This window comes from Dermacentor andersoni, chromosome 2, assembly GCF_023375885.2.
Source record: "Dermacentor andersoni chromosome 2, qqDerAnde1_hic_scaffold, whole genome shotgun sequence".
NCBI lineage: Eukaryota > Metazoa > Arthropoda > Arachnida > Ixodida > Ixodidae > Dermacentor > Dermacentor andersoni.
The window spans coordinates 59,871,640-59,899,201 of NC_092815.1; the positions used below are offsets into that span (position 1 = coordinate 59,871,640).

Here is a 27,562-nt window from a genome sequence, read left to right on the forward strand (position 1 = left end):
TGAATATTCTACAACACAGGTTTATTCGAGGTTTTCTTTCATTTGCGTTTTCACGCTTGTCTTGGTTTTTACTCCCTGCAATATGACTCGCCTTTCTATCCCAACTTTGACTGGAGACATCTGTTTAATGTAGTCGACAAGGAGCTCGTACTCAACCGGACCTTGAAAAAGAGAGAGAGGTAAAGTGTGAGTTATACGTATGTGTCCTTGAGCAGGCACACCTTAAACTAAGGACATGGTTCAGACATAAATAGCGCTTGCATTGTTAATCACTCAAATTAGGCGATAGAAAGTGCCAACAGGGGCATTAATATTCTATACCAGAATCTCGTAATTTGACTCACCAGCAGGCACACATTATATTTTAGCTTACCATAACCCGGGGTCAACTTTTCCTAGACTGTCTCTGACAGAGGTTGAACGAGCATAGTAGGGACAGAAGTACAATTCTATCATTGTTGTTTACACAACAAAAGCCATTCTCTCAGGCGCATGCTAGCGCTTTCGATCCAGAAGCCCAGTGGTATGGTGGGATGGACAAGCCTTCCCTCCGCTTCTTCACAGCATTAGCAAGCAAGTAGCAAGGCCACGGCTGCTCACGGTGCATGTACGCGCAGTGCGAGCAGACATAGCAACAAACGAGACGGTGCGCTGCATTCTGTGCCATTCCTTGCTCCTTCTCCCTCTGCTTACACGTTACACACTCGCAATACAGCACCAACTAGCCAAAAGAAACGTGTGACCTGGGACAAGCTTGTTTTTTACTTCAACAGTTCGCGTGGCCTCTGATGATCAGCCACCACAAGAGACTCTAAGGGCGCATACACACCCGCGGTTGAGAAAAGTCGCCTGACCGACAGCGTCTGTCGATCAAAGAGCGACTCGCGGCTTGCGATGTTACACGGGCAAGCGCGAATTGCCCATGGCCCCACCGAACTGTCTCGCGACTGATACCGTTCACGTCTGCATGCGCCATCAGCACATCAAATAACCTTAAGAGCGTACTGCGACGTCCTACTCCTGCCTCGCTGATTGGTCCAGCAGCTTTGCCACTTCAGTCGCGGATATGAAAAATCGAGCAGTGAGCGACTGACCCGAAACGATCGCTATTCCACCGAAGCGACGACTTGTGACTGCCGCTTTGCGATCAGCTTGGTGGCGCAATCTCTGCAACTCGTCGGTCTGAATGCGCCCTGAGAGAGCTTTAACAATAAGTAATCAGAAGACGTTGGCGTATTGTGGCTAGTATCGTACTGTTTCCCTGTGCGGCTCATTGTTGCGTGGTGATGCAAGTTACCGAGGACTGCGCATCTTGAAGGTGAATGGTTAATAGCAAAGCTGCTGCCATCCAGCGAGAACTCTGTTAGAAGGAACAGGTAACACGGACACGACTTGTCGCACCCACACCGTTATTCACGACGCGCAAGGTTTGCGAGGCAAGAGAGTACTCGCGTTACGCTTTTCGCACGCTATGGAGCCCGAAGATGCTTGCAGCTCTACGCCAGTCTCACCTCCTTCGCTGACATTCGTGCAGGCATCGAAGCCGTCTCCACCCTTGGCTAAGAAATCGGTCGTCGCAATATTGTACACGGCTTCATCCCGCACCGTTTCGTATATGGGAACGTAGCATCTGGTGCACAGGATTTCGAGTAGCACAAGTCGCTGCATGGCTGGTCGTGTCATATCGAACACAACTTTCATGCCTGAGTGTAAAGAGCATATAGAAACAATTAAATTAAACATGACCAAACCTCTGGACACGACCGATCAATCTACGGAAAATTCAATGGCATGAATAATATTTTCTGCACTTGTAATAAAAGAATCCTTCACATACTAACACTCTGAAAATGAAAGCGAGAACAGAGGGCTCGCTCACATGTCAGTAAAATATTTCGGAAGCGGCACGTCCTTGTCTTTTAATTATGACAGTGAGGAAGAAAAAAAGAATTCGCCTCCAACGATACATTTTTTTCTTGCGCAGAAATTCTCAGAAGAACGACCGCGTTTGCCCTAACTTTGGGTAAACATGAAATTCTAGATATTAAAGTTTAGAAAATTTCAAGCGACTTTCTTTTCACACTGCAAATGAACTCTAACATTCTTAAAAACTCCGCTGACAGAGAGTGGGGGAAGAGAGAGAGAGGTAGCGCGTAGTTTTAGGAACTTTGCCCTGAGAACATATCTTCTCTGGCTTACATAGGCACTTTATGAACCATGATTGAGCTTTACACGCAGCATGCACAGAAACATTAGCAAACTTTGCATAGATAAGACAGACAAGCAACGTATTGGTTGTAGATGAAAGTTACCTTTTCAGCGACTTTTTTGATGCCGCTGTTGTCCGATTCAGGTACTTGCCTGAATAAACTTGCTCGAACCAATTAAGTAGCATTTCGATATATGGCGTTTTGCGCTGCTCCAAGAAGGCCATGCAGGTAGCATTACAATTTATTCTTTGCGATCTCGCATTGGAAACCTTTTCAACACCTTTTTAAGTATTTCACGAATTATATTGATTTTTTGTAATACAAGGCATAACATTCGTAAAATCGTTGAACTGGCCAAAATTCGTAAATTTTACGTAATATTCGGAAGAGTTGACCGGTGTGAACTAAGTTATCGCCTTATTATGTGCAATTTACTGTCAACAGCACATCTTAACTGCGTTAGTAAGCTTTCTCAATTTACTTGATCCCATCTTCTTCAGTGATCGCTTTCGAGCTAATCTCATAAAGACATGCAGTCGTTTTTGCCTCATCCCTTAATTGCCTTAATCCCTCAACGCCCAAACACAGTTCCACATGGAAATGATGGTATGATTATTTGTCATATCAGCTAGTGAACGTATAGTAACATTTTCTTCTATCTGCTACAGCTTTGTCTGCCCTCTTCACACCAATAAATTAAAACAACTTGTTCACTTTTGTTTCTCATCGCCGAGCTTAGATTTTTACAAAATTACAACAAAATAAAATTGTGTTTAGAGCAAAAACTTAGTAAAGTAAGTAATCATTTAGTAATTGGTTTTTGAAACTATAATGAAATGAAACTTCGCTCCTGCGCATCAAAGGTGCTTTACTATAGGTTATTATTTAATTTTCTTGTGCTTAAAGGAGAACTTGAATTTGAGGTATCAAATTCAGCCCACCATAAATCATACGTTGCTCGTTACGCGCTTAACAAATTAGTATAAATTGGAATCTAAGCCTCACAAAAGTAAAATTGCGGAATACCTCAGGAAGCGTTTCGAACATTCTGATGAAGCTTGCGGGAAATTGGGGAAAACCATTGCTTCTCCCGCCGCCATATCCCGACTCCCTCTTTACCTTCTTCAATTCTCGGGAAAAGGAGATCGAGAATAGGACCACCCATGCCCGGAGAAGGCGTCCAAAAGACGACGGTGGATCCGAGCGGAGCGGAAGCTGATGGAATCGCGGCGTCTTCCAAGAACGACAACCGAGAACAACGAGTAAGGACGGACACCGGAGGCCGCATCACTAAGCACAGGTGAATATCTCAGCTTCTTGCTAGCCTGCATCCTGTCTTCTCATCAACCGTCCTAAACGTTAGTGCTTCGTGTATGAAGGACGAAATGAAGCATTTGGTTCGTTTTTGTTGTCACTGTGTGCTAGTCGTGTTTGCGCCCGCGCGCCTGTGTGCCTCCGAGATTGGCAGCACCCAGGTGCGTGCGTGTGCCGGGAAGCTGGACACTGCCTGTAGCACCTAAGCATAGCAGCTGGTCCTACGTGGAACCCGCTTACAAGTTTCTTTTTCGGTTATTATTATTAATAAAATCGTGGTTCTATGCTTCTAGCACTAATGGTCATCATATCAGGCCTTCTTCCTTTCAACATTTTCTTTTCGCTGAAGATGTATGCGTGCCACAAACTACACAGCCACTGTGCACCTTATCTTCACAGTGTAAATATTTCTAGAGGTTATTTACGCTGCACGTGAATGCAATAATTTGTCACTAAAACTTAGTCACACTAATTTGTATGCATTGATTACGCATGAACTTTCACAATACTCTACAGCGAAGAGTGATGTATAGGAGTGACAGCAGTGAAGAATATGAAAGACGTTGCACCTTTTCTCAGCTCGAAGATAGTGTCTTAGCGAGTGCCTTCTAAAATTCTCGACTTTCTGCGACAGCGATGGCCACCCTCCTCACCCGACACTTGAAGAAAGGAACCCGCAGGTGAAGACACGTTGTACGTCGACATCGAATACTCCATCATCTTCTTCAGGCTCTTTCCATTCATAGTTGCGACTACAATTGTCTGCCCGAAAGGCAGTGCCGACAAGATATCTCCCATCGTGACGCTCGCTGCAGAAAAGGAATCCAAAAACTGTTTTTAGTACAGACTTCTGTACACAGCTGACACACACATTACTGTCGCAATAAAGTTCTTGTGCGCTCCCTTGTTGCAATATGAGGTGAATTCTGTGGTTTTCCCGATTTGCCCAATGCTATAAAACGGATTTTTTTTGTTGTGCATTCTTGACCCAAAGTATTGTTCGTTTGTTTCATCAGCCCTTGCAAGTGGACACACCTAGTTTAACTTCACTTAGCCGAAAATTAAAGGTACTGCGCATGCCTGCGGAGATATCCAGCTTGATGTTTCTCAAGACGTTCCGCGAAAAAAAAATTTCCTTAGTGTTCGATAGATCGACGACAATACTATGATCGTTAATTACTCCCTTTTAGCTTTTTGCTAAGTACCGTTTCAATTAATCCCACGACGTGTGTGCAGAACAACACACCATTTTTAACTGTCACGTTTGAGTGTATGTATAATTGGAACGTGAAAAGTTTGGACATATTTGAGGGATATATTTCTGGCACATCAGCTCTTCCAAGCGGCCAGTAATATCAGCAGAGCACCAACTATAGGAGCAGTGGACAGAACCTGCTGTCGGAACTAAGATTTAATTTCATTTCCAACGAAGGGCCACCCTACTAGTATGTCAATATTTTGCGCTACATTCTCTATATAATTCGACACGGCAGAAGAGATCACAGAGTAGTAGCGTCCACAAGTAATGAAAAGCAACATATGAGGGCAGAACTGCGTTCTCACAACACGCGCAAACGATTCGCGTTCTGCAACACTGCGCTTGTTACTTGTAGATATTCATGCATCTAAACACTTTTCTATGTAGGCTTAACCTAAACTAGCTTCATGTGTAGGCTCTAGCGGTAGCGTCTCAAACCAAGACGCCACCGGTGTACCTAAGGGCCGTACGGTTTTCTTCGGTTCCTGTCTGGAGGAGTAGGCTGTTAAATTTGTGAAATACGACGCTTCGATCAAAATGGCTCCAATAAACTGCGCTGATCTTCCGGCGCTGCCATGCGCTTAAGCGAGCAGATGAGCAGATGAAATTACACGCCTTGACTGAAGGCAACTGCGCCAGAAGTCACTTATAGCGTTGTGGCACCTATCTATTTGGAGCAATTACCATACCAACAAAGAAGCACTAACAATGTGCTCAAGCGCCATGCCGTGTACTGTTGACTCACCTGTTCTCGGGACGGGCGCGCGCAGGCTACCGCCGTTCACGATAGCCGCATTCACGTTCGACCAGATATTGCCCGAACGCGGCTTCTTGTTGGCATAGTAATTGAAGTACGAGTCGGCCACCAGGTTGCCCAGGTTGCACTCACGCAGCCGGCACACGTCCTCTGCGTGCTCCAGGGACACCCTCGAGCTGCCCACGCGAACGCGCATTGCCCGGTACACGGTCTCACGGTGCGGCTCGATCACTCTCAGTATGTGCGGGTCTGCGGCAGCAAAACAATAGGATTAACTATGTAATGCGCGGAATCGTGTCTGAGGTTATCGCAAGCGCGGAGTCTTTCTCTTTTTTTTTTTTATTATGGGGTTCACGTGCGAAAACCACGATCTCATTATGAAGCACACCGTAGTGCGGGACTTGGTCAAAGCGCGTAACTCTGATCACCTAGGTTTCTTTAACGTGCACCCAGTGCACGACACAAGGCCGTTTTTGCATTTAACCCCATCGAAGTGCGACCGCCCCGGCCGAGATTTGATCCCGCGACCTCGTGCTTAGCAGTGCAACGCGAAGCCCACTAAGCAACAACGGTGGATAAGCACAGAAATATCACAGCTGTTGAGAGTACTGCCCTAAAGAGAGAACGTAAAGGCTAGATGAAAATATTGGTATCGCGAATTACTAATTAGTAAACATATTCACCAGAATTAAATATTAGCAAAGAAGGGACAAGCCGAACACTGGGTCCTGCCATGACTACCGATCTCGTCATGACTGCCTTTATACATCTTTCCTGATCATGCTTTCCAGTGCTCTTTGGTGACCCCTAGTGCAAGCCATAGAGGTGCTGCCAAGACCAGCATGTGCCCTCGCGAAATCATGATTCTAAGAGTTATGAGTGCTGCTACCCAAACACAAGAAACTGCTGTGCTCTAAATAGCTCAGACCAAATTCACATTGCTTTCGCCGCGTAAAAAAAAAAAAAAAATAACTTTAGTCCGCACTCTCCTCTAATGTGACGTTTATTATAAATAATTGACCTGCAATGACCCTTACAAATCGCTTGGGCACACGAATTGCTTCTTGAATAGGGGTGCCAGAAAGCTAGAAAGTGTTCTTCCTTTTCGAAGTCTCGAAAATTTTGGGACAGCCCAAACGTTCGAGAAAACCGCCAGGCGATTCGTCCAGTCGCGCATATCCGATTGTACAACTATATATACACACAGGCTGTCAGGGCTAACTTTAGCCAGAGTTTAAAAACATGCGAATGTCACGTAGCTGCGCAGAACCAAGGCAATGTTACTTGCCGTCGCTTCGTGTTGCTATAATTATCTTTTCATTCCGCCTACTCAGATAATTAGTTTTAATTAATTATTCAACTTCTAAAATATTATAGTTACATCAAAAATGTCAACGAGAAGATTGTAGAGCGACATGAAGATATCCCGACACGTCTTTCCGTTGCTCAATACGTGCTACATAAAAGTGTTTTTCCGAGCGTGAAAGTAGCCCGCAAATGCAGGCAAAATTGTCGCGCGACCGGCCGCCTCGAGGCACTTTTCGTGCATTCGCAGGCTTCTTTCACGCTCAGAAAAACATTTATGTAGCACGTATTGAGCAATAAAAAGCTGTATCATGAGTTTTTCATGTCCCTCTACAATTTTCTTTTTGAGACTTTTCATCTAATTATAATATTTAAGAAGTTAATTAATTAATTAGGGCTAATTATCTAATTAGGAGGAATGAAAAAAATAATCTGACTATCTCCAAGCGATGGAAAAGAACATTACCTTGGTTCTGTCCAGCTACGTGGCATTCGTCTACTTTTAAACTCTGGCTAAAGTTAGCTGAGACACCCTGTATATGTAATGCACGGCCTGAGGATGAACCGATGGGCTACAAATTTTCCTAGTGACAACCACATGAAGTCATGGAAAGCAAAGGAGAAACGAACTCTTGCTTTCAACTGAGACCTGGAAAGAAGGATATATAGAAATTACAGTGAATGAAAAGGCAAGTGGCTACCGGTGTGAGTCGAATCCACCTTCGTATTAGGTGTTGGTTGCACTGCCAATTTAGCGATACAGCGGCGGCTATCCTCGCGTACACTTTCTAGCGTATTTGTGTACGTGCACTAGGTCTGACTCTGGGAGTATTCACCAGCGTCACTCAGGGACATTGCGGTAGATGGGGCCTATCCTCTTAACCGCAGACGTCATGTGAACTTAGGAACAGGCGACAGGCCAATAAAGGCTCGTATGATGACCTGAACGCATCAAAGAGGCGGGGTTCAGACGCTCAGTCGCTGTAATATAGCTGCCAACCTTTGAATTTTGAATTCGTACAACTCGCATGAAAGTAACAACAAAAAAACGTGAGGGTGCGGTACGCCTCTTTTTTGAAAGGATATCTTTCTTAGAGTGGAACAGCAGAGACGTAAAAACAACACACTGTCTTTAAATCACAATGGCCTTTACAGTGACGCTGTATAGGGCTAGTTTCCAGCGGATTGATGTCTGTAGACGAAAACGTGGGCCAATCCCGAAGATAGTGCAATACCGGGCCAACCCGCAGTGGAGGTGAAGCAGGCTTCAAGCATTCCGCCAACTTGCAAAAATAAGTGTAATATCTTGGGTGTAGATACAACCCGTATCAGATATTAAGCTGATAAGAACAGATGCTACACTTTGACCCGCGTCGGCCGTGTCTACGTTCGCACCTTCCTGTCTTTGTCGGCGCTCCAAGCGCTTTCGTATTTCTTTTCCTTTCCTTCAGCTCTCCCGTTGTGGCTGTCTCTTCGAAACGGCACACGTGTCTAGTTTCTTACGGCTCCCTGGGGAGGCGGTCCTGCCGTCCACGTGAATGTAAATATAAATACGACCAAAGGAGGGAGAGTTTGTGGGGAATCAATTTGGTGTGGCCTGTGTTATGTAGAACCGCCTGTGGTTTTCGAATGACCTGACAACCATTACTGCAATGCGGGACGTTGACCAACGAATGATTGCCTTGATTACGGTGAACCACTGTGTGCCCTCGGGATGCGGTGAGGTGCGCGTCTGTTCTACGTACCGGGATTCGTTAGTAAACGGTGTCGTGCCGCGTTTTGCAACAATACATGGTCATGTATTGTACGCGGTACCTCATCATCTTCCGAGGATCAACATCGTGGAGGAGCGACTAGTCGCGCCTAGCCTTCCATTTATGTGCATACGGCGTTTGACGCGCGGCAATGGACAGTTCGCCATTAGAGGGCAACTCCGGCGACTTTTTATGTCCCCTGATCTTAATAAAATTTTGAATACGCGTTCTCTTTCGTACACTGATTATCTGTGCAAACAATATGGCTGAAAGTTATTTAGTTTTCCTGAAAATGAACTTTAAAGATTGGTTGCGTTCCCGACTCATGTCTTTTTATGGTCCACCCTCTGTTTGTGCCGTCAGGTGATACACAGTTACCGTCGCTGAAATCGTCGCTGAAATCGCCGCTGTCTAGTTCGGAAAATCTGCAGACGCACCCTGTGTCGCCAGGAGACATCATCCGCTTCAATTTGGCGTTAGCGCCACATGTGCTGCGTGTTTACATTATGGTAGTCATCTGTTAGCGCCACATGTGCTGCGTGTTTACATTACGGTAGTCATCTGACGTCATCGACTCATCATGACGTCACACGAAGCAGCTACCCGTTTCGGTTTTGGTATCTCGTTTATTGGTTATTTAAGGTTATTGATGAATTTATAAGCAAATTGAACCATCCTACCGGTGACAGGACTGTCAATGCAATTTGAAAATGAAAATGTCCTAAGATGTTTATAAAAAACGCCGGAGTTGCCCTTTAAGGGGCCCACATACACAACTTCGCTGGTTATCCACCTTCGCAGGGTGGAATGGCACTGTATTTCGTTCAACGTTTTTACTGTGGCCAATTTAGCCTGCTTCAGGAATGCCTCGGGATAAACTTGCCCTAAGCAAGTCGTCCTCTGGTATATGGCACCTTGCGCTGCCGCAACATGGTTGGTTATGTGCAATCACAATTTCTTTCTTGTACGCATCTTTTTGCAGTCTTGTGCCTCCGAATCCTTTAACACCTTTGAAATATCTGCGCGAACGGTTTCTATATTTTTTTGTGTAAGACTTCGTGCAACATTCGTAATATCGTAAAACGGACTCATATGCATAAATGTTACGAAAAATTCGAGAGAGTTGGCAGGTATGCTACACGCTCAACGAGCAGAAAGGGAATTAAGGGGCTCAATTTTTGTTAGTCGCAACCATACGCATTAGAGTTGGTACCTTCAGGTATTGATGAGTTTATCAGTATTGGGTTTCCTGACCAGGACTTTACCCTCCCGTTGTCATCGAAGGTGACTCTGAGGAAACCCAAGAATTTGCCGAACCAGAATGCCTGAGCGACAAGACCGGTGGTGCCGTCGCTTCTCTTCACTGCCACTGGGTAAGGACCAACGGGCACGTTCTCAGGTGGATGGTCATTCCCTTGCGCAAGAACAAAGAGTTTTTATGTTAGCATATCAATGCGTTGCAAACCATCGGCAAAGTGACAAAGTGACCGGAACAGTTGAAACATATGAACCTCTGTCCCAAGTAAAGTGTGTTCTTTAATTCAGCACAATGCGTTGGCGGGCTAGTTGGTGCGAATCCATGAATAATTTGTTTAGCGCAAAACGACAGAGACAAGAAAGACGACAGGACAAGGCGCTACTCTCAACTGACATCATTTTATTGCGTCACTCCTTTATAGACCGCTCAAACCAGAGGAACATGCGCAGTGAGCACCATGCGGTGGAGCCACCAACATCCGATTCCAAGAGCGCACTCATGCGACAGAATCCAAAAAACCAAATTCAGCGCTGTACAAGGTTAAGGAAGGCACACTAATGCACTGTGACCCCAATGACTGAATGAAAAAAGCTTCCGATAACTCTCGGGCGGGGGTGTCACGGCTCTTTTTCAAAATCGTGGTATCACGAAACATGGGTTTGCACTTGCATGTTTTACAATGCTGAGCCAAATGGGAACCTGTGCCTGTTGGTATGGATCGCTCATGTTCTCTAAGGCGCTCGTTAACACAGCGGCCTGACTGCCCTACATACACTTTGCCACATGACAAGGGAATCTTATAAACCACACCGACTCTGCAATCTACAAACTTCACGTGGTTCTTTTCACAATCAGGTTTTTTACTTGTTTTAGAAATACGGCTGCACAACATTGACAGTTTCTGAGGAGCGGAAAACACTACCGGAATTTGATATCTAGTGGCGACATTCTTTAGATTGTGAGCCACTCTGTGGCAATACGGCACAACTTCAGGCCTCTTCTTTTTTTTTTCTTTTTGCTCTAGAGGTTTTTTTCACTGCAAAAACGCACAAACAGGATGTGCCTTTCCGTACAATAGTCAGTGAAAACAACTGTTGGCAGGTTTTGGTTAGCCGCTTTTTGCAAAAACAATTGAAGCATTTAACTATTGACGATCCTTATGCCATAAAGGATTCTTTCGATGTTGTTTCCTTTCTGGAAGGCAACCATTCAGTAGCTGACATTTTTTCTGTTGACGTCGAAGATCTTTACTATTCAATACCGCATGATGAGCTATTTCGCAGTGTGATGACGTGCATCGAAGAAAGTGGCGAGGTAGATTTTCGCAATGTGACCGGGTTGTCTTCGGAAAGTTTCATGTCCCTTCTTGAATTTTATTTAAGTGCAACTTTTATCCGGTTCGAAAACAACCTTTTTATCCAGAAAAATGGTGTGTGTATTGGTTCATGTGTGGCGCCTGCTCTTTGTAATATCTTTTTATCGTTTGTCGACCGCGCTCTTAAGAGTGCCTTAAACAATGACTCAGTTCAAATTTTTAGATATGTTGACGATTTTCTTGTTGTGATGAAACAGACTAACAATGACTGCTCCGTGACGGTAGCTGATATTTTAACTCTGTTCAATGACAATGGCAAAGGATTAACTTTCACACATGAGCTATCTAGGGACGGAAAACTCCAGTTTTTAGATTTGCAGCTTTCCTTACAAACAGGCCACGCCTGTTGGATGTATTCGCCACGTGCACGTAAGGAACTTTTACCTTACGCGTCTGCGCACTCAAAGACTGTGAAACGCGCCATTGCTTTGATGTGTTTAGAATCTTCCTTAATGAAATCTTGTCATCACTCTGCGAAAATGAGTTTCATTGCTCAGTTAAATAGGCTGCAGGCTGCTGGTTACCCAAGTGTGGTGGTGACGTCAGTCTCGGAGGTATTGCTTCAGAAACTGAAAGGGAAGCGGCACAAAAGTAACCGCATCATACAAAAGAAGAGGCCTGAAGTTGTGCCGTATTGCCACAGAGTGGCTCACAATCTAAAGAATGTCGCCACTAGATATCAAATTCCGGTAGTGTTTTCCGCTCCTCAGAAACTGTCAATGTTGTGCAGCCGTATTTCTAAAACAAGTAAAAAACCTGATTGTGAAAAGAACCACGTGAAGTTTGTAGATTGCAGAGTCGGTGTGGTTTATAAGATTCCCTTGTCATGTGGCAAAGTGTATGTAGGGCAGTCAGGCCGCTGTGTTAACGAGCGCCTTAGAGAACATGAGCGATCCATACCAACAGGCACAGGTTCCCATTTGGCTCAGCATTGTAAAACATGCAAGTGCAAACCCATGTTTCGTGATACCACGATTTTGAAAAAGAGCCGTGACACCACCGCCCGAGAGTTATCGGAAGCTTTTTTCATTCAGTCATTGGGGTCACAGTGCATTAGTGTGCCTTCCTTAACCTTGTACAGCGCTGAATTTGGTTTTTTGGATTCTGTCGCATGAGTGCGCTCTTGGAATCGGATGTTGGTGGCTCCACCGCATGGTGCTCACTGCGCATGTTCCTCTGGTTTGAGCGGTCTATAAAGGAGTGACGCAATAAAATGATGTCAGTTGAGAGTAGCGCCTTGTCCTGTCGTCTTTCTTGTCTCTGTCGTTTTGCGCTAAACAAATTATTCATGTGTTCTTTAAGATGTTGGGAACTACGCGAAGCGAACACGATCGACAAGACTGATCAGGACACAGCAAAGTGCTACACCCTTTAAATGCTTAATTTCATCGTCCTGGAAGGGAAGGAATGGGAAGAGGTGCAATCGTATATTCACAGACTTCGAAGAGCAGTGCTTAATGAAATTGATGAAATGAAGTTGATGAGATGTCTACGGCTTGTAATTCGTGTCGCGAAGTTTCTCCGTCCCCGCAGGCGAACCATTACAACAAAAAAATTAGCAGTAAAGCTTAGTTGGTTAATAAATTCGCTTTTGAAGTTAAAGCACGTCGGGGAAAAAAAGAAAAAAAGGAAAGAGCATGTAACTGGCAGATACTTGGAATGCATGCGTCTACGTAGGATGATATTCATTATTATTTAGATGATAGTTGACAAAAGAGGCCGGATTTCGGATGGAAGACACATTTATAGAACGTTAGTTTTGACCACATTAATTTTGAGTCAATTGGTCCTCTCATGTGGAAAACAATACACTGTCTTACGGTGTGGCCGCAAGATAGGACATCTGGGAAATTTCACGCGCGTCTCCATACGATTGTCATTCCGTATGTGGACTGTAACTAATGCCTTTAGCAAGTGCAGTAAGTAAAAACCCAAAGTTCGTGGCAACAGAGTGTTTCGTTGCCAACTTTAGACATTCTTGGCGCAGGCTGTGCAGAGATACCTATCCCTTTTTTGTTGTTTCTCGAAGAAACGTTCTTTCCCTTTGGTTATAGAAAGCAAAGGGCAGCAGTATAATATCAAAAGCGTGGATGTTGCTTAATAATGCCACAAAGCAGTACATACCATTGTAGAGAAATGTATTTGTATGGCCGCCTATGACCAAGTCCACGTCGGTGACGTTTCGCATCAATTCGATGTCCTTCAGGTAGCCTATGTGCGTGATCGCTATTATAATCTTCACGCCCATGTTCTTCAGCACCCTTGCTTCTTTCTGTATTGATTTTGCCACGTCATGAAACTTAACTGGTCCTGTAAAACATTAACGAAGAAAAAATAAATTTGCTCAGGTGGCAGTCTTTGGCGAGATTCTATAGACATCCAGGTGAAATGCAGTTAGGCAGTTGCGCAGGTAAAAGTTCAGACTGATAGAATACTCATCTTCGAAAACTTTTGTTATGAGATCCGCAAAAACAGGTCAAAGTACGATTTCGTGAATTTCGCGCTGATAGCCCGGGGCTCATACGTATAGCGTGACGTCACGAGTCTCGATATATATATATGTATATATATATCTGGATTTTCTTGGGGGGGGCACCTTGGCTTAGTAAAGGTTCCCGAAACTTGCCAAGTCCAACCTTTGGCTCGCGTGCAACACAATGTATTCAATATTTTACCGATAAACAATTAACTACGCCTGAGCCGAGGCCGTCAAAATCCACCACGTCAGTACGACCTGGTGCGGCAACTTCTAGGTGGCGTCGCCGCCCTTCTTTCCATCTCGCACCTTTTCTGGCTAGCCAAGCCTTTTCTCGTGGTACGAGTTTTTGGTATTGTAGAAGGGTAATTATCTAACACAGAAGAAATCGTTTTTCTATTTATTTCCCTTTTACGTGAATCCTCTGAGAGGCAGTTAAATCATGTACAACTATACATGCGATGCGCACAATCGCGCTTCTTTTCATTCAACGCTTCGTGCATACCCCCGTGCAGTGTTTATACCCCGTACACGTCATAAGTGTTACGTGTTACGCCATGAAATGTTCGTGTTCATGCAGTACAACTATGACAACCTATGCCAAATCACAAAAGCCAACGATTGCACACTGTCAGAGGTCGGCGCAGCGATTTCACGAGAACGAAGGCGACGTGCGATGCTTCTCGAGGGAAGCAAAGAAAGGTTCACTTTTCTTAAGAGTCCAGACTAAATTGAAATGAGTCCACTGAGTTTAGTTTCTGGATCACTCGAAAGTTGTACCGGTCCGCGGAGGATGGATCAAATCCCTGAGCCGCTGTCAGATTTCTCACAACCGGGACAGCAGGGAAACGGCGTAGGCTATACAGTTGCGTAGGCGGCGTCAGTGTTCTTGGACTTCTGCGATCATAACGGAGACCTGCGCTCTTGGAAAACGCCCGCTGCGTCATGCAGCGAGCGCTGGCAACGTTACTGAAGAAATGAGCACACATAGTTTTAAGTATCCCAGATGGATCTCCTTGACCGCCTTGAAGTAAGAACGGTCTATAAAGCTATCATTGTATTGTTTGGGCGCGAAAGTAGCCACGATAAATAAACAAGTTTAGCTTCCGTTCAATTTAGTACTCAGCTAATGATTCTACTGAATCACGTGAAGTTCTGACGACACGATTTACCATAAAAAGGTAGCACGAAATTCGTATTCTCGAGCTTGTACTGTAAACACTGTCTCAGAATGGTTCCCAATAAGTTTATCTCTAGAATACGGCTGTTATTTCTGATATATCATTTTTTTTCCATTTTGTGCACTGATTACAGACCATCCTAGGTGAGATTTTGCTGTGCTCTTGCATTGTCTCCAGATTTGATTGTGAATTAGAAGGATTAATGAGCATTTCGCGCTAAGATTGCTTCAAGTATAGATGGCTAAGGTTCTGTGGCCAAAGTGCTGCTTAACAAGGTTCTATCAGCTTCATAAGCATGCCACTACTGCATCTATTTCAGCTTGTCGTTTGTTTACGCGACATATATAGGTGCTAATCTCTAAATTGCGGGTGCTCGTCTGCTGTTAGACATAATAGGTGAATAGCCAGCGGAATTTTGTAAACAATACAAACGTAACTGAAACGCAATTCTAAAGCATGAAAGTGACCGTGTCGGCCGAGCAACGCACGATACACAATTAAATGGGCAAACTGACCAAACGGTTTCTTACATTACTAGCACGACTCTTGTTGGACGGCTTCTTTTCAGTTTGGCCTGTGTGGGAGTGCTGGGTCCCGTGACACGCACCGTGACCCGTTCTCTGGCCGGCGCTTCTTTTACAAAAGTATACACATTATTCAAGAATCAAAAGAAATGTGTAAAACGCTGTTCGAACTAATAACTCAAAAGCTAGCATCCGATACACAAAGTACGTGGTAGTAGAGTTAATTACGTGGTGCCAACAACCTGCATTCCTACAAGCCGCACCGCAATTGATGCGCGTCGTTTAATGTAACAGTTATTAGCCGCATGTTTAAGATAATTACCATTACCCACCCTACCAACACGATGCTTATTGGTCGAGTGCGCTAGGCAGTAAGCTATACCAGCGAGCTGCCAGGTGCCATAAATGGAAAGAAAATCTTCGTCTCTCATACAAGGAAAATTGCGGCACGGCGTCCTTAAATTCGCCCAATTTTACGTGATAACATTTTTTCGGAAAGTCGCTATAAAAGAAATAAAGCAGAAACGTAACGGACTCTATATACATTGGCGCATTTGGAAGAATGACATTTGTATAACAGAAAGGAAGGGAAACATATCACAGTGGTGGAAGTATACCTAAAAAAAAAAAATGGGAGAAAAAAAAAAAGACAGACAGGAGACAGCGCATGGTATTGCAAACGATAAATATAAAAATAAAAGACATCAGGGCCTTCAATTGTGCCATTGGCCTTGGCGCATTCTGTGAAAGCCAGTTTTATGCAGTGAACCATTTTCGAGTAAGAATAGGCATGCGCGTAAAATAGCTGTCCTTGACGTCGCCTTTCTCGAACAGACATGTACGCACAGGAACTAGTCCGCATGCAACAAGCGTGTTTTTCGGCCGACTCGTTTGCGATATCATAGCCATCTGCTGGCATTTTCTGGAAAAACGAAATTCGTCTCTAATGCAGCACTAAAGCCAGATGGCGCCACTCAATTGGCCTCGGCTACGCAGATGTTAATAATAGCGCCAGCGAAGCACCGTGCTGTGAGGGTATGAAGAAGCCCACTATTTTCAAACAATGCACGTAATTTTCGAGTCTTCTTTTAATATGATTCGTCACGCGGAATGCTCTAGCCCGGGGATAATGGCAGTGCGTTGGCGTCCGAATAATGAGGAAGGGCGAAAGAATGCAAAATGAAATCGGTTGTTAGAAAGATAATTATACAGAAGCTATCCGAAATGATTGCTTACGTGACCGAATAGCCCGAAAGTACTGTCGCTGCTTGGCCTGCGTCTTAAGTTACGTAGGCTGAAAGTTTTCATTTTTTTCCGGGGGGCGGCTAGGGTACGACCAGCTTTCCAGATCCCAAACGAGGGGCCCGAATTCAATTTTATTTTCTTTATTCTTATTTTCTTTATAGAATACTGCAGGACAAGCAGGCTAATGCAGGAGGGGCTACAGTACAAAATAATGGAATCCAAGCAAAACAGTGATTACACAAACAAACAAAATTTACAAGTACAAGAATGTCATCTCTTGAATACAAGGACTACGAATGGACGCGAAATCCGGGGACAAAAATACTTTGGGGAAGACGATTCCATTCTGATACTGTTAGTGGGAACAAACTGTGTTTATATAAATTTTTTCTAGCAAACAACGGCGCTAGGGAAAAATCGTGTGTGTGGCGTGTTCTCCTCGTAGAAATACGCCGGATGCAAGAAGGTAACGTAAGTTTGGGTTTCCCAGGAAGACAGTTGCGAAGAAACATGATGCGATTACATTTTCTGCGTGGTTGCAACATTTGGGTATTATTTTTGTTTCATTAGAGACGAGGGAGAATCTTGCCGTCAATATTTACTATAGATGAATCTGACTGTTCTACGACGAACCCGTTCGAGTTGATTGAGATCTTTTTTAATGAAAGGGTCCCATATTATTGAAGCGTATTCGAATTTGGACCTAACGCAACTGTTATAAGCTAGGAGTTTGATATTTATAGGAAGCGAGTTATCTCTTCAAAAACCATAACTTTTTTTGGACTGATGGGCAAACGTGAGAAATGCGGTCAGGACAGGACAGGTTACTATTAAGAGTTACGCCGAGATACTTATACTTTTTAACTACCTAAATGATGGTGCTTTGTAGCATATAGAAAATAGTACTTGGATTTATTTTTCTTTGAAACACGCATAAGCACAGTGTTTTCCTTATTCATGCCCCACTGCGTACACCACTCGCAAATCGCATCAATAGTTTGCTGCTACAAATGATGACCCATATCGCAAGAAATTTTTTTAAACACTGCACAGTTATCCACGAACAACCATATAGACACGCCATCCGCAACCACATCAACCAAATGATTTGTATAAATTAAACATAACAGAGGTCCCAAGACACTTCCTTGGGGAACTTTTGAAGTGACACTCAGACTATCAGCGACTATTAGTCATATCATAAGAAGCCAACAAACGGACACCGAGGACAGCATCGGGGACATTGCATGCATGTATTAACTGAATTAAAGAAAATGATAAATTAAAGGAAACGAAAGTGGATGAAGAAACAACTGACCGCATGTGGGGCACGAACCCATGTCTTCGCTTACGCGTACGAGGCTGTCCTTGGTGTGTCTGTCTGATATAACCATTAGTGATAGCAAAGTATAAGATGGAAGATTACGCCACCGAGAGACGCCAGTCTCTTGGTAGTGCGAGGGGACTAGGGCTGTGAAATTGAACTGTCCTCTACTATGAAGACTTGTATGTACTCATATGACGCCGTCATTCCAGTGAACAATTCTTCCAGGTCACGCGAAGTTTCCTCAAGTGGAGCTGCTATTAATACTGCTTCAGCTTTCCGTCGAAACTGCAGCCTCGCATTCTTTCACAGCGAAGCTGTTAGCCACTCGCTGGTCGGTATTTATTGTGTACGCGTCCGTGGGCAAAAATGTGGACCGATCCCGGAGGTAGTGCAATACCAGACCGACCCGCGGCGGAGGTTAGGCAGGCTTCAAGCACCCAGAAAAGTGAAGCGAGAAGTGCGTACATTCTTTGGGATCACGTATACAAAATACAGAACAACATTCGTTTCAATAAATAGCAAGCACAAAACAAGCATCCGAACCACATAATTGATGATAAAGCGCCCCTGACAAGAATGCTGGTGCTGGCGAATATAAGTCAAATTGCCGCGCGACTGGCCGCTCGAGGAACTTTGCGTGTATTCGTGGGCTTCTTTCGCACTCGGAAAAACAGCTTTACGTCGAACGTATTGAGCAACAGAAAGGTGGAAGGGGTTTTTTTGTGTTGCTCTACAATTTTCTCATTTGCACTTGTCAACTAAATATAATATTTGAGAAGTTGATTTATCAATCAAGACTAATTATGCAATTAGGCGGAATGCAAAAATTCATCTTAGTATCTCCGAGCAACGGCAACGAACATTACCTTGGTTCTGTGCAGCCACGTGGCATTTGCATATTTTAAAATCTTTGTGCGTAATAGTTCGGACACCATGTATATTTTCATATAGTCTATGCATGGTGTTCACAGTGGAAATTTAAAAAAAAAATGTTGAACTGAAACAGTACGGATGAGGTAGCCGCCCCTGGTGCTTTAATGCGCTTGTCCTCTTAAGGTCACGATTTGCAGACATAAAACGCAGGCATGAATTAACAGCCTTTAAGTGATAAGGCTGTTAACAAAATTAATTAACAAAACTTTAAGTGATAAGGTAGAGACAACTCAAAAGAAACCTCAAATAATATGGGTAACAGAACATTGTGGCATTTACATTTTAAGGGGGGATACTTTAGGGGGGGGGGGGAGGGCTCTGCCCCTCTTCGGAAAACTCCGGAGCGGGTTCAGGCCCCGGAGCACCGCGTAGTCGGCGCCTATGTTAGGTTATATTATTTTTGGCTCAAACGACCCTATGCATATACTGGTTATCCTAGTTAATTTGGACCAAGATCTTTAAAGAACCCAAGAGCTCTAGAGAAAATGTACCGACTGCATAGTAGCCGTAGTCGTGTGTACTTCCAGCGAGTATTCTTTTTCATCATGAAGCATTAACTAGTCCCTTAATTAATTGGTTGGTTTTAATTGGCGAACTTTTTAATTATTGCTTGAATCGCAAACATATCAATGACAAAGTTGTTGGACACCTCAAATAACCTCCGAATTAAGCATCTGTATCGTGCTCAGCTTTGGCTCATTGGTTTTTCCGATAAAAGAAATCGCGCGAAAAATCAAAAATGCGAAATAGATGTGCACTCGCGCGCCTCTACTCAAGCGCTCTCAAGCGAATAGCCACGGATACACGGCTTTACTAGCGGCGGCAGCTCGATACAGGGCTTCACGCTGTCGTGGTCGAGGCATCATGATAACACGCCGCTGATGCATTCATAAGCCATCCTACATGACGAAGCCTTATACGACGCGGCGATAAACGAATGCAGCCGTGTATCTTTCAAAGGTTGCTTGAAGGCGGGTGAGAAGCGGCGCGCCCGCGCTCATCTATTTCATATTCCGCGTATTTCGCGGGCTTTAGTTTTTTTCTCGGAAAAAACAACCAGGCACACTTCAGCACCAAATAAATGCTTGATTCGGATGTTATTTAAGGGGCCCAACAACATCGTAATTTACATGATTGCGATTCAAGCAATAATGAAAAGCAATTATTCGTTAATCATTCGTGATGAAAAAGAAATGGCTGTAAGTATACACACGACTGCCGTATGCAGTCGGTACCGTTTCTCTAGGGCTTTTGGGTTTTTAAAAATCTCCGTCCAAGTTAACTGGAACACCCGGTATATACAGTTAACCCTTATAACGTCTTCGACATGATTTCTAAACAGCGTTTCGAGTGGTTTCAAAAACAGAATTTGACTAAACTCTGGGGCTTTACGTGCCAGAACCTCGATTTCATGCCAAGGCATGCCGTGGTGCGGCGATTCCGGATTGATTTTTACCAGCTGGAATTCTTGAACGCTCACATAAATCAAAGTACACGAGCAGTTTTCAATTTGGTAACCATCGAAACACGGCCGCCGTGGTCGAAGGCGCGACTTCGGGAGCAGCAGCCCAATGCCTTCTCAGGGTTCTTCAATAAATTTCTGGTGATAGCCAGAAATTTATTGCAGTGAAAGATGCAAGTCTGATCAATTTATGTGACAGAGCACTCTAGTCTTACCCACCTTATCGCTTGATAAAGCAAGGTGTACGAATGAGCGCTGTCGAGGAAGATAGCTTTTACTCCGGGTTTGTTTTTCCTTTCACCAAGGCTCGAATGCACGTATGCGTCGTAAATTTCATGTAAAGAACTTGTGGCATTTGTTCCTCTTCTTCTGGCCTACTAATGTTTTCCTTTACTAAGGGGTAGGCTATACCTATTGCACAACATTAACAATTAAGGTATGAAATAAAAAAAAAGATTTGAGCGTAGTGAGAAAAAGGAATGGAACTAAAACTGAAAGCTTGAAATTGAAAACTGAATTGCGCTATAAACCCTAGTTCGAGCCATTTGCTTTTCCTAACGTAACATTACTTAGGCACCTAAGTAAATTCCGCACGTTATGTATCATTCCCTAAACAATGAATGAAGATTTCTTAGCAATTTTGTATCGTTTTTCTAAACAGGAGGATGGAAATAAGCGAAATTACTACCCCGCTTAAGAAGCGGTTAAACAGGATTTAGACTCACCCTGTAAGCCTCTTTTCTGAGCCACTCACCCGGGTTTGAGAGGAACCTTGTGTCCTCGGTCACGGCGCCAATAATTCCAACCCTGGTGTCTTGCATTCTGGTGATCACCGACTTTGGCAAAACGAGGTGGCGTAAGTTGCTTGAGCGAGAGAAGTCAGTGTTGCAGCTGAGGAGTCTGAGAGGTGAACGGGACACCTTCTCGAGAAACGGAGCCAGTCCGCTGGGCCCATTGTCAAACTCGTGGTTCCCAAGGCACTGCGCATGCGCCAGCATATGTGCGGCACCTTAAAATGTTTTTTTCAGCTTCGCAGATCTTGCGCTCGCCATTTGTTCATTTCTGCACTTATTTTTCAGCGATTCAGTGTTTAATTGAAGGCGATATCCTGTGCGCGCTGCTCTTCGCTACGATGGCTGAAATATTGGGGGACGAGAACAGCAGGCATGCTCACAACCGAAATGGAATAAGAAAGCACAGCTATAGACACAACTGCCACGTGTACGGCATGAAAGCATCGCTAAATTATTAGCAGGAGCATCCATCGCACTTGAAAATTGTGCGCAACGCTGGAGGCAAAGCTTGCCTTTGTGTCACTAGTTTCACGAATCTGTCTGCACTTCAGTCCTCTACAGATTTCACTTCCAACAAAAATACGCGTCATGTACACTAACATTTTTTGCACCCTTCAGGGCGTTACTTGTTCCATTGTTGACACCCATGCATGAAGGGTTCTAACAAAATTTATTGCACATCACAGCAATCTCTAGCTAAATACGCACTGAGAAAAGACCTAGTAAAAAATCTGACAGCTTTGGGCGCACTGAAATGTCTGACAAGAGAATGTCACAGCAATGGTTTTGCAAGTTTCACTAATGCACTTTTCGTGTTTTTTGTTGCAGCTATCATTAGTTGCCTCAGAAAAGTGGCAAACAAGAAAACTTAATTTGTTTCCGCAAAGGATTATATCTCACCCCTTAAATGCGAGGGTGTTAGCCACGAGACAACCAAATGGCCTTTTTACACCCACATTGGATAAAAAAAGTCGCAGTTTTGCCCGAAAGCGAAACATCAATGGCGATAGCAAATCAGTAGACAGGTAAATGAATTAAGGATAGTAGCCTTATCGGACGTATAAACTTGTAAACATTTGCCTACTCACTAAATTAACAATCATCTTGTCACGCGCACACAAGCAAAAATGAATATATCTCACTCGATGGTCACGGAAACTCGCTGTCGAAGCGTTGGAGTGAGGAAGCACGGCAGCAGCAGCGAGCGAATTGACCTTCGTGCTGCCTCGCACTTCAACGCGAACTAAGCGGCGAAAACCCAAAGCACACGAAGCTATCGGCACTCGGCGCACTTTGTCCCTATCGCAGATCGCTTTCAAGATAGAGCCTGCGCGGCCGCGCCGTACGCAGCAGCCGCCGGAGTAGAAAGGACCCCTCCTCCCTACCTCTCCTCCCCTCAGCGCCTGGGCGTGACGGAAGACGACGCGCTTTCTCACCGCTTTCATCCATCGCGGGCGCGTGATTGAGCCAACATAATCGCCTCACCCGCGCAAGCTTTCACACATACAGCATACGGCATGCGGCGACGATGTTATCGCCTCGGACTTTATACGAAACATGACGGCGACGGTAGAAATGCGCCTGGAATGTCCATATAATTGCTATCGCAATAAAAATTACGCGTATAGTACAGATGCGATAATATTACCGAAGCGTCTTCATGCATGCCATCATCGCTAGTATAACGTTGCAACAAAACACTCAAGCGCAACTCAAACACCTTATATATTTTACCAGCATTATCGACCCCCGTGACAAGTCGTGATACTTTCTGTTAATTTTTTCGTAACGGTGTGCTTCGTACTAGTAGTACTTTTAAAGCGTGGTCATTCTGTTTGGAGGTAACGCTCACAATATTTACAACACTTTGTTCTTAGGGAACTCTTATATTGAAATTCACAGTAGCAGAAGTGCGCATGACTTTACATACTAAGAAAGATTTTCTTTAAGTGCAACAAGAGCCAGATGTACTCACAGTTACAAAATTTTTTTCGAACAAATGGTGTAAGGCAGATTCTGCAGTGGAGCGACTTACCGCGTAGTCGTAGCCCATTTCCACCATCACTTCAGACACTAATGCTGATTTCAGCACAGTGTACCAAGCCGTACCTTGGAAAAAGTCACCAGCATTCACAAAAATTGTGTTGGGATACGTTTTCTTCAGCTCTTTTACCTGAAAAAAAAGGAAGAAAAAAGGAGGGACAAGTTAACACTAACGCATGACAACTGAAGGGCACACTAAAGCTTCTGTCAACGTAGTTGCAGTGATGCTTCTAATGTTCTTATTGCTACCGCAACACTTTTGTTGACGAAAACGTGAACTGTTTTGCGAAGGTGCGCCTTAGAGCGCGATTTGAGCAGTTTATTGCGTGTACGCGTAGGACACCGAAAAACGAGGAACGAAACCAAACGTTCTTTTGCGAAAGAAAGTGTAGAGAAGCATTGGCACATAATTTCAATACAGTCCAGCTGTAGGCTCATCGTCCGCGAGCAATGCTGAATGGACAGCTCATTCTTACTTTAGTTGGTCAATGTTATATTATGCAGCCAGTGAAGAATGCATAACACACGCGAGGACAACAACGAAAACAAAGTCAATACGGGCGTTAGTTAATGCATTGCTTTTCAGTCAGAGCGCAGCAAATGTAAACGAAAATTTACAAGCACATACAGGTCATGAGCATTATGGCAAACTGTTAGAAGAATTTTGGGAGAAAACAATATTTTGTTTTCTAAACGTCCTACAGACATGTCATTAATACAGAGCGTAGGCTTTAATTTACATGGAAAGCACTCCAAGACCCTCCCTCTTTCTCTTTCTCTACCCCTACTCCTTTACTTCTCCCTGTCGTTGTGAGTCGTAAACTAAACTTTACGTTGCTTGGAATACTGCTGGTACAAAGAAGGGGCTATTGACAACAAAGCTTAGCGTATAGCAAAGCCTGAACATCCGGAAGACTTTGTGAATACTGACGTTACAAAAATCGAGAGGGGATCTGCAGCTATAGTTGATAAATAAAAGCGAACACGTTGCCACAGTGAGTGAAAGCATACTTTTTGGAATATTGTGATGTTTCAACAAGAGAAAAGAACTTTCATAAGGATACTTGACCCACTATCGTAAGCACCTGACTATCTTGTCACAGTTCCTAAGGAACGTAATATTCTAGGAGTCTTTGAGGTAACAATGTGAAAGTGAAGTGACAGTCAAATAATACCTGCCGTGGTGGCATTGTGGTTTGCCCTGCTAAGGCCGAAGATGTGCTGCTAAGCTGGAAACTGGTGGGATCAACTCCCGGCCGAGGCGGCCGCATTTCGGTAGAGGCGAAACGCAAAAAAAAAAAAAAAAAACTCCCGGGTGTATACCGTGCATTTGGTGCGCTTACGCAACCTCGAGCGGTCAAAATTAATGCGGGGTCCCTCACTATACGTCGTGCCTCACAATGATATCGTGATTTTCTTTAGTAACGTAATGTATCCATACCGCCCCACTCATCACCATTCAATTAATTATTCTAGACATTGATGTCTGGGACGACCGCACGCACAGGCGGCGCCATGCTGAGTGAAATAGCTTGCTCAGCTTTAGAAAACCCACGCACGTGTCTGCGAAATGCTGTCCTCAGATGAAAAAAAAAAAGTCGATAAATGTCGCCAGTAGGCTCCTTGTTTGCCTTGGTTAGTGTTTTGCGGAAAAGCCCTTGAAATTTCACCTGGAAATGGCCAGTGCTCATTTAGCGCGCTCGTAATGGCAACGTGATGGCATGCGTCTCATAATGGCCACGTGAACCGCGACCCAATATTTGCAAGCCACGTTTCAAGCAATGATGAGGACATGCACTTTCAGCAACCTTGTCGTGTCTCATACGCTTGATCTCGCGTAAATAAATGTATTAGGTTAAGCGGATGCTTTGGCTATATTCTTGGCTCGCCCGCATTCAGATATTGAGTGGAGCATGTATTTCGCCTTGAACTTAATTTATTCGGTCATGTTTCGCAGCATATGTGACAAAATACGCAATTTCCTAGCTGAAAATCGCTGCACATATAAGTAAATCGGCATTACCATCGACTACACCTAATTTATGGTATTATTTTGAAGTAAATGGCCAGACACACAACGGCAATATGGAAATAAGCACAGAGAAATGCCTCCTCTGCACAAAATTCAGCACTGATCGCGGCAGGATATCAGCTGGAAGAGTAATTTATCGTTCATTTAGTTATCTCCCATTATGTGTAAATCATCAGTTTCCACATTGTTATGATGGCACTATAAGTTGGGTAAGTAGAAAAGAACGTGCGACATTACAAAACTCACTTTGGTTACTATCCTGGCGATGCCACCGACGCACTCAGCACGGTCTCCGGTGCACAGGCCGCCGTGCTTGCTGCTCTCATCAATGTGCGAATGCACATCATTCGTGTGCAGCACGGTGAGCGTGAAGTCGGCGCACACTCGATGGATCGCGGGTGAGAACACCAGAAAGACACAAACTAGGACGCGGAGAAGACGCATGCTGGACGCTCTTGCTTGAGGAACGTCGACGCGGACGAGATCAAAGTCCCGGTCGCGTTTCTTCTTTCCGGTCGGCCGTCGGAACTCAAATGCGGCTTCTTTACGGGCTTGAGGAACAATTCGTTGTCGTTGTGCTTCAGCCAGACACACGGTGAAGTCGAACATCGTCTGGCTCACCCGGCCACAGGTTCCGACTGCTCGATGAATTGTGGTCGCCGACCTTGCCAGACAGCTTCATGGCGACTACGCGAGAATTTTGTAATCTCATGGCACTTCGCTGAAGACTTACGTGCGGCCGAAGCGAGAATTTCGTTCCATCATCCCACGAGTTGTGACGATGATGATAATGACGAGAAGCTGTGGCGCATACCCAAGAAATGGCATTGGCCGAGAATCTAGTGGCACTGACAAAATGATTTCATTGAATAGACATTTAAGTCTAGATAAACGAAGCAAAGAAGATCAGAAAATAAAGAAGTATGATTAAACAGTTATGAAACAGTGTATGATTGAGCAAAATGCTCGCATTGTTGGCAACATAGCTACTCCTACAATTAGTGCAAAACTGGCACTGCGCCGGTGATATATATGAATGGGAATGCAGGAATTTAAGGGCCTGGAGATTCGCATCCTCGGATCCCACCTAAATTTAGGCAAGCTATTCAACGAAAACAAAGAACATGATTAGAAAAAGACACCGTGCAGTATGAATACTTATGGTGTTCGGTCGTCAAATATCTCACGTCTCAACACCGCATACCACAGGCCTTAAAAAAATGTTTTGCACCATCTATTTCACTTGGTGCAACACCGTGATTTTAAGATATATGGGGTTTAGTCATCAGAGCTCTGACCTCCGAATGCCGTAAGTCTGATGACTGTTTCGTGAGCTTTGAGTGAGTGAGAAAACTTTATTTCGAATCAGAACGATTTGAGTCCGCCGAGTTAGTGGGCTGAGGTTACGGCCAAGAGTTCTTGCCTCTCGGCGGCTTCCTTGGCCCGCTGGAATGCCCAGAGTTGGTCTTCCAAGTTCGCCAGGTTCGAGCTGAGCAGCGCGGCTTGCCATCGCGCGCGGAGGCTGTCCATGGAGGCGGCGCTCGCATTGTCCTGTATTAGTTACTGGCATTCCCACAGCATGTGTTCTAGCGTGGCTCTGGTGCCACACACTTTGCATCTATCCGTCTGGATAAATAGCGTGCATTAGTATCGGGCTCTTGTATGATTTGGTTTGTAATTGTCGCCGCTGGACAGCTTGCGATCTAGTGAGTTGTGGATAGGGTGGTGGATAAGTGCATCTTTGCGCCGTGTTTTCTAAATATTTTTTCCCGTTGAACAGCTTAGTTAAAGTTAGCTGGGACACCCTGTATAAGGCCAGCAGCATTCTGTCGGTCTCTACCGTTACATCTCTAATAAGAAGTGTGTAAAATGAAGTCTTTTCTTTATTCTTATATGGCCCACTTTTACAGTCAAGCTGTTACCACAACTAAAAACGCTCAAAAGAAATGTATGGCCCAGTTTCACCGATTTTCGGAAAAAATCTATACCACGCACAAAGCTTTTATTTTATGGCAATGTGGGGAACGTTAGGGCCAATATTTAGGTCAAATCTTAAAGCGTGTGTCAATTACGAGTAAATCAAAATTGCTAATACTTCATTTCCGGCTCACTTTACTCTTTCTTTCCGTAGCACGCCCATTGGGCATCGTTAGCACGCTAACGGTGGTTTTCAACGCCGATTTCGAAACTTTCCCCGCCGCCCACGGAGACACTGCGCTATAGGACGTGAAAGAGCAGTACTATTCTGTTGTTTTCTAAGCGATTCGCCGCCCCCCCCTCCCCCCCTCCACCCCGGCGGCGATTTTCGAACGCG

General features: G+C 44.4%; 1 protein-coding gene and 1 pseudogene across 5 annotated transcripts; both read right to left on the reverse strand.

Annotated features, from left to right (window-relative positions):
- Positions 1-26,009, reverse strand: LOC126542596 (snake venom 5'-nucleotidase-like). Of its 5 annotated transcripts, XM_055077100.2 has the most exons (9): positions 25,495-26,009; positions 23,209-23,346; positions 21,134-21,359; positions 13,356-13,541; positions 9,812-10,012; positions 5,528-5,788; positions 4,178-4,333; positions 1,512-1,703; positions 1-161 (listed from the first exon to the last, which is right to left on the reverse strand). In XM_055077100.2, exons 1-9 carry the CDS (start codon positions 25,855-25,857, stop codon positions 22-24), a joined length of 1,863 nt encoding a protein of 620 aa, XP_054933075.2. In that variant the 5' UTR covers positions 25,858-26,009; the 3' UTR covers positions 1-21. The 5 variants fall into 5 exon arrangements, with proteins under 5 accessions (XP_054933075.2, XP_054933078.2, XP_054933079.2 ...); XM_055077103.2 differs by lacking the exon at positions 9,812-10,012; XM_055077104.2 differs by lacking the exon at positions 5,528-5,788.
- On the reverse strand, positions 8,046-8,227 carry LOC126542688 (U2 spliceosomal RNA; annotated as a pseudogene).
- Positions 26,010-27,562: the final 1,553 nt, after the last annotated feature.

Bases quoted from the DNA above. Each gene is read 5' to 3' on its own strand.
- LOC126542596 (XM_055077100.2), bottom strand. From the start codon at position 25,857: ATGTTCGACTTCACCGTGTGTCTGGCTGAAGCACAACGACAACGAATT. The intron at 4,334-5,527 runs GTGAGTCAACAG...CCTTTTCTGCAG, and splicing joins CGCGCCCGTCCCGAGAACAG to CGAGCGTCACGATGGGAGAT. The intron at 1,704-4,177 runs GTGAGGAGGGTG...CTTTACACTCAG, and splicing joins TTCCTTTCTTCAAGTGTCGG to GCATGAAAGTTGTGTTCGAT.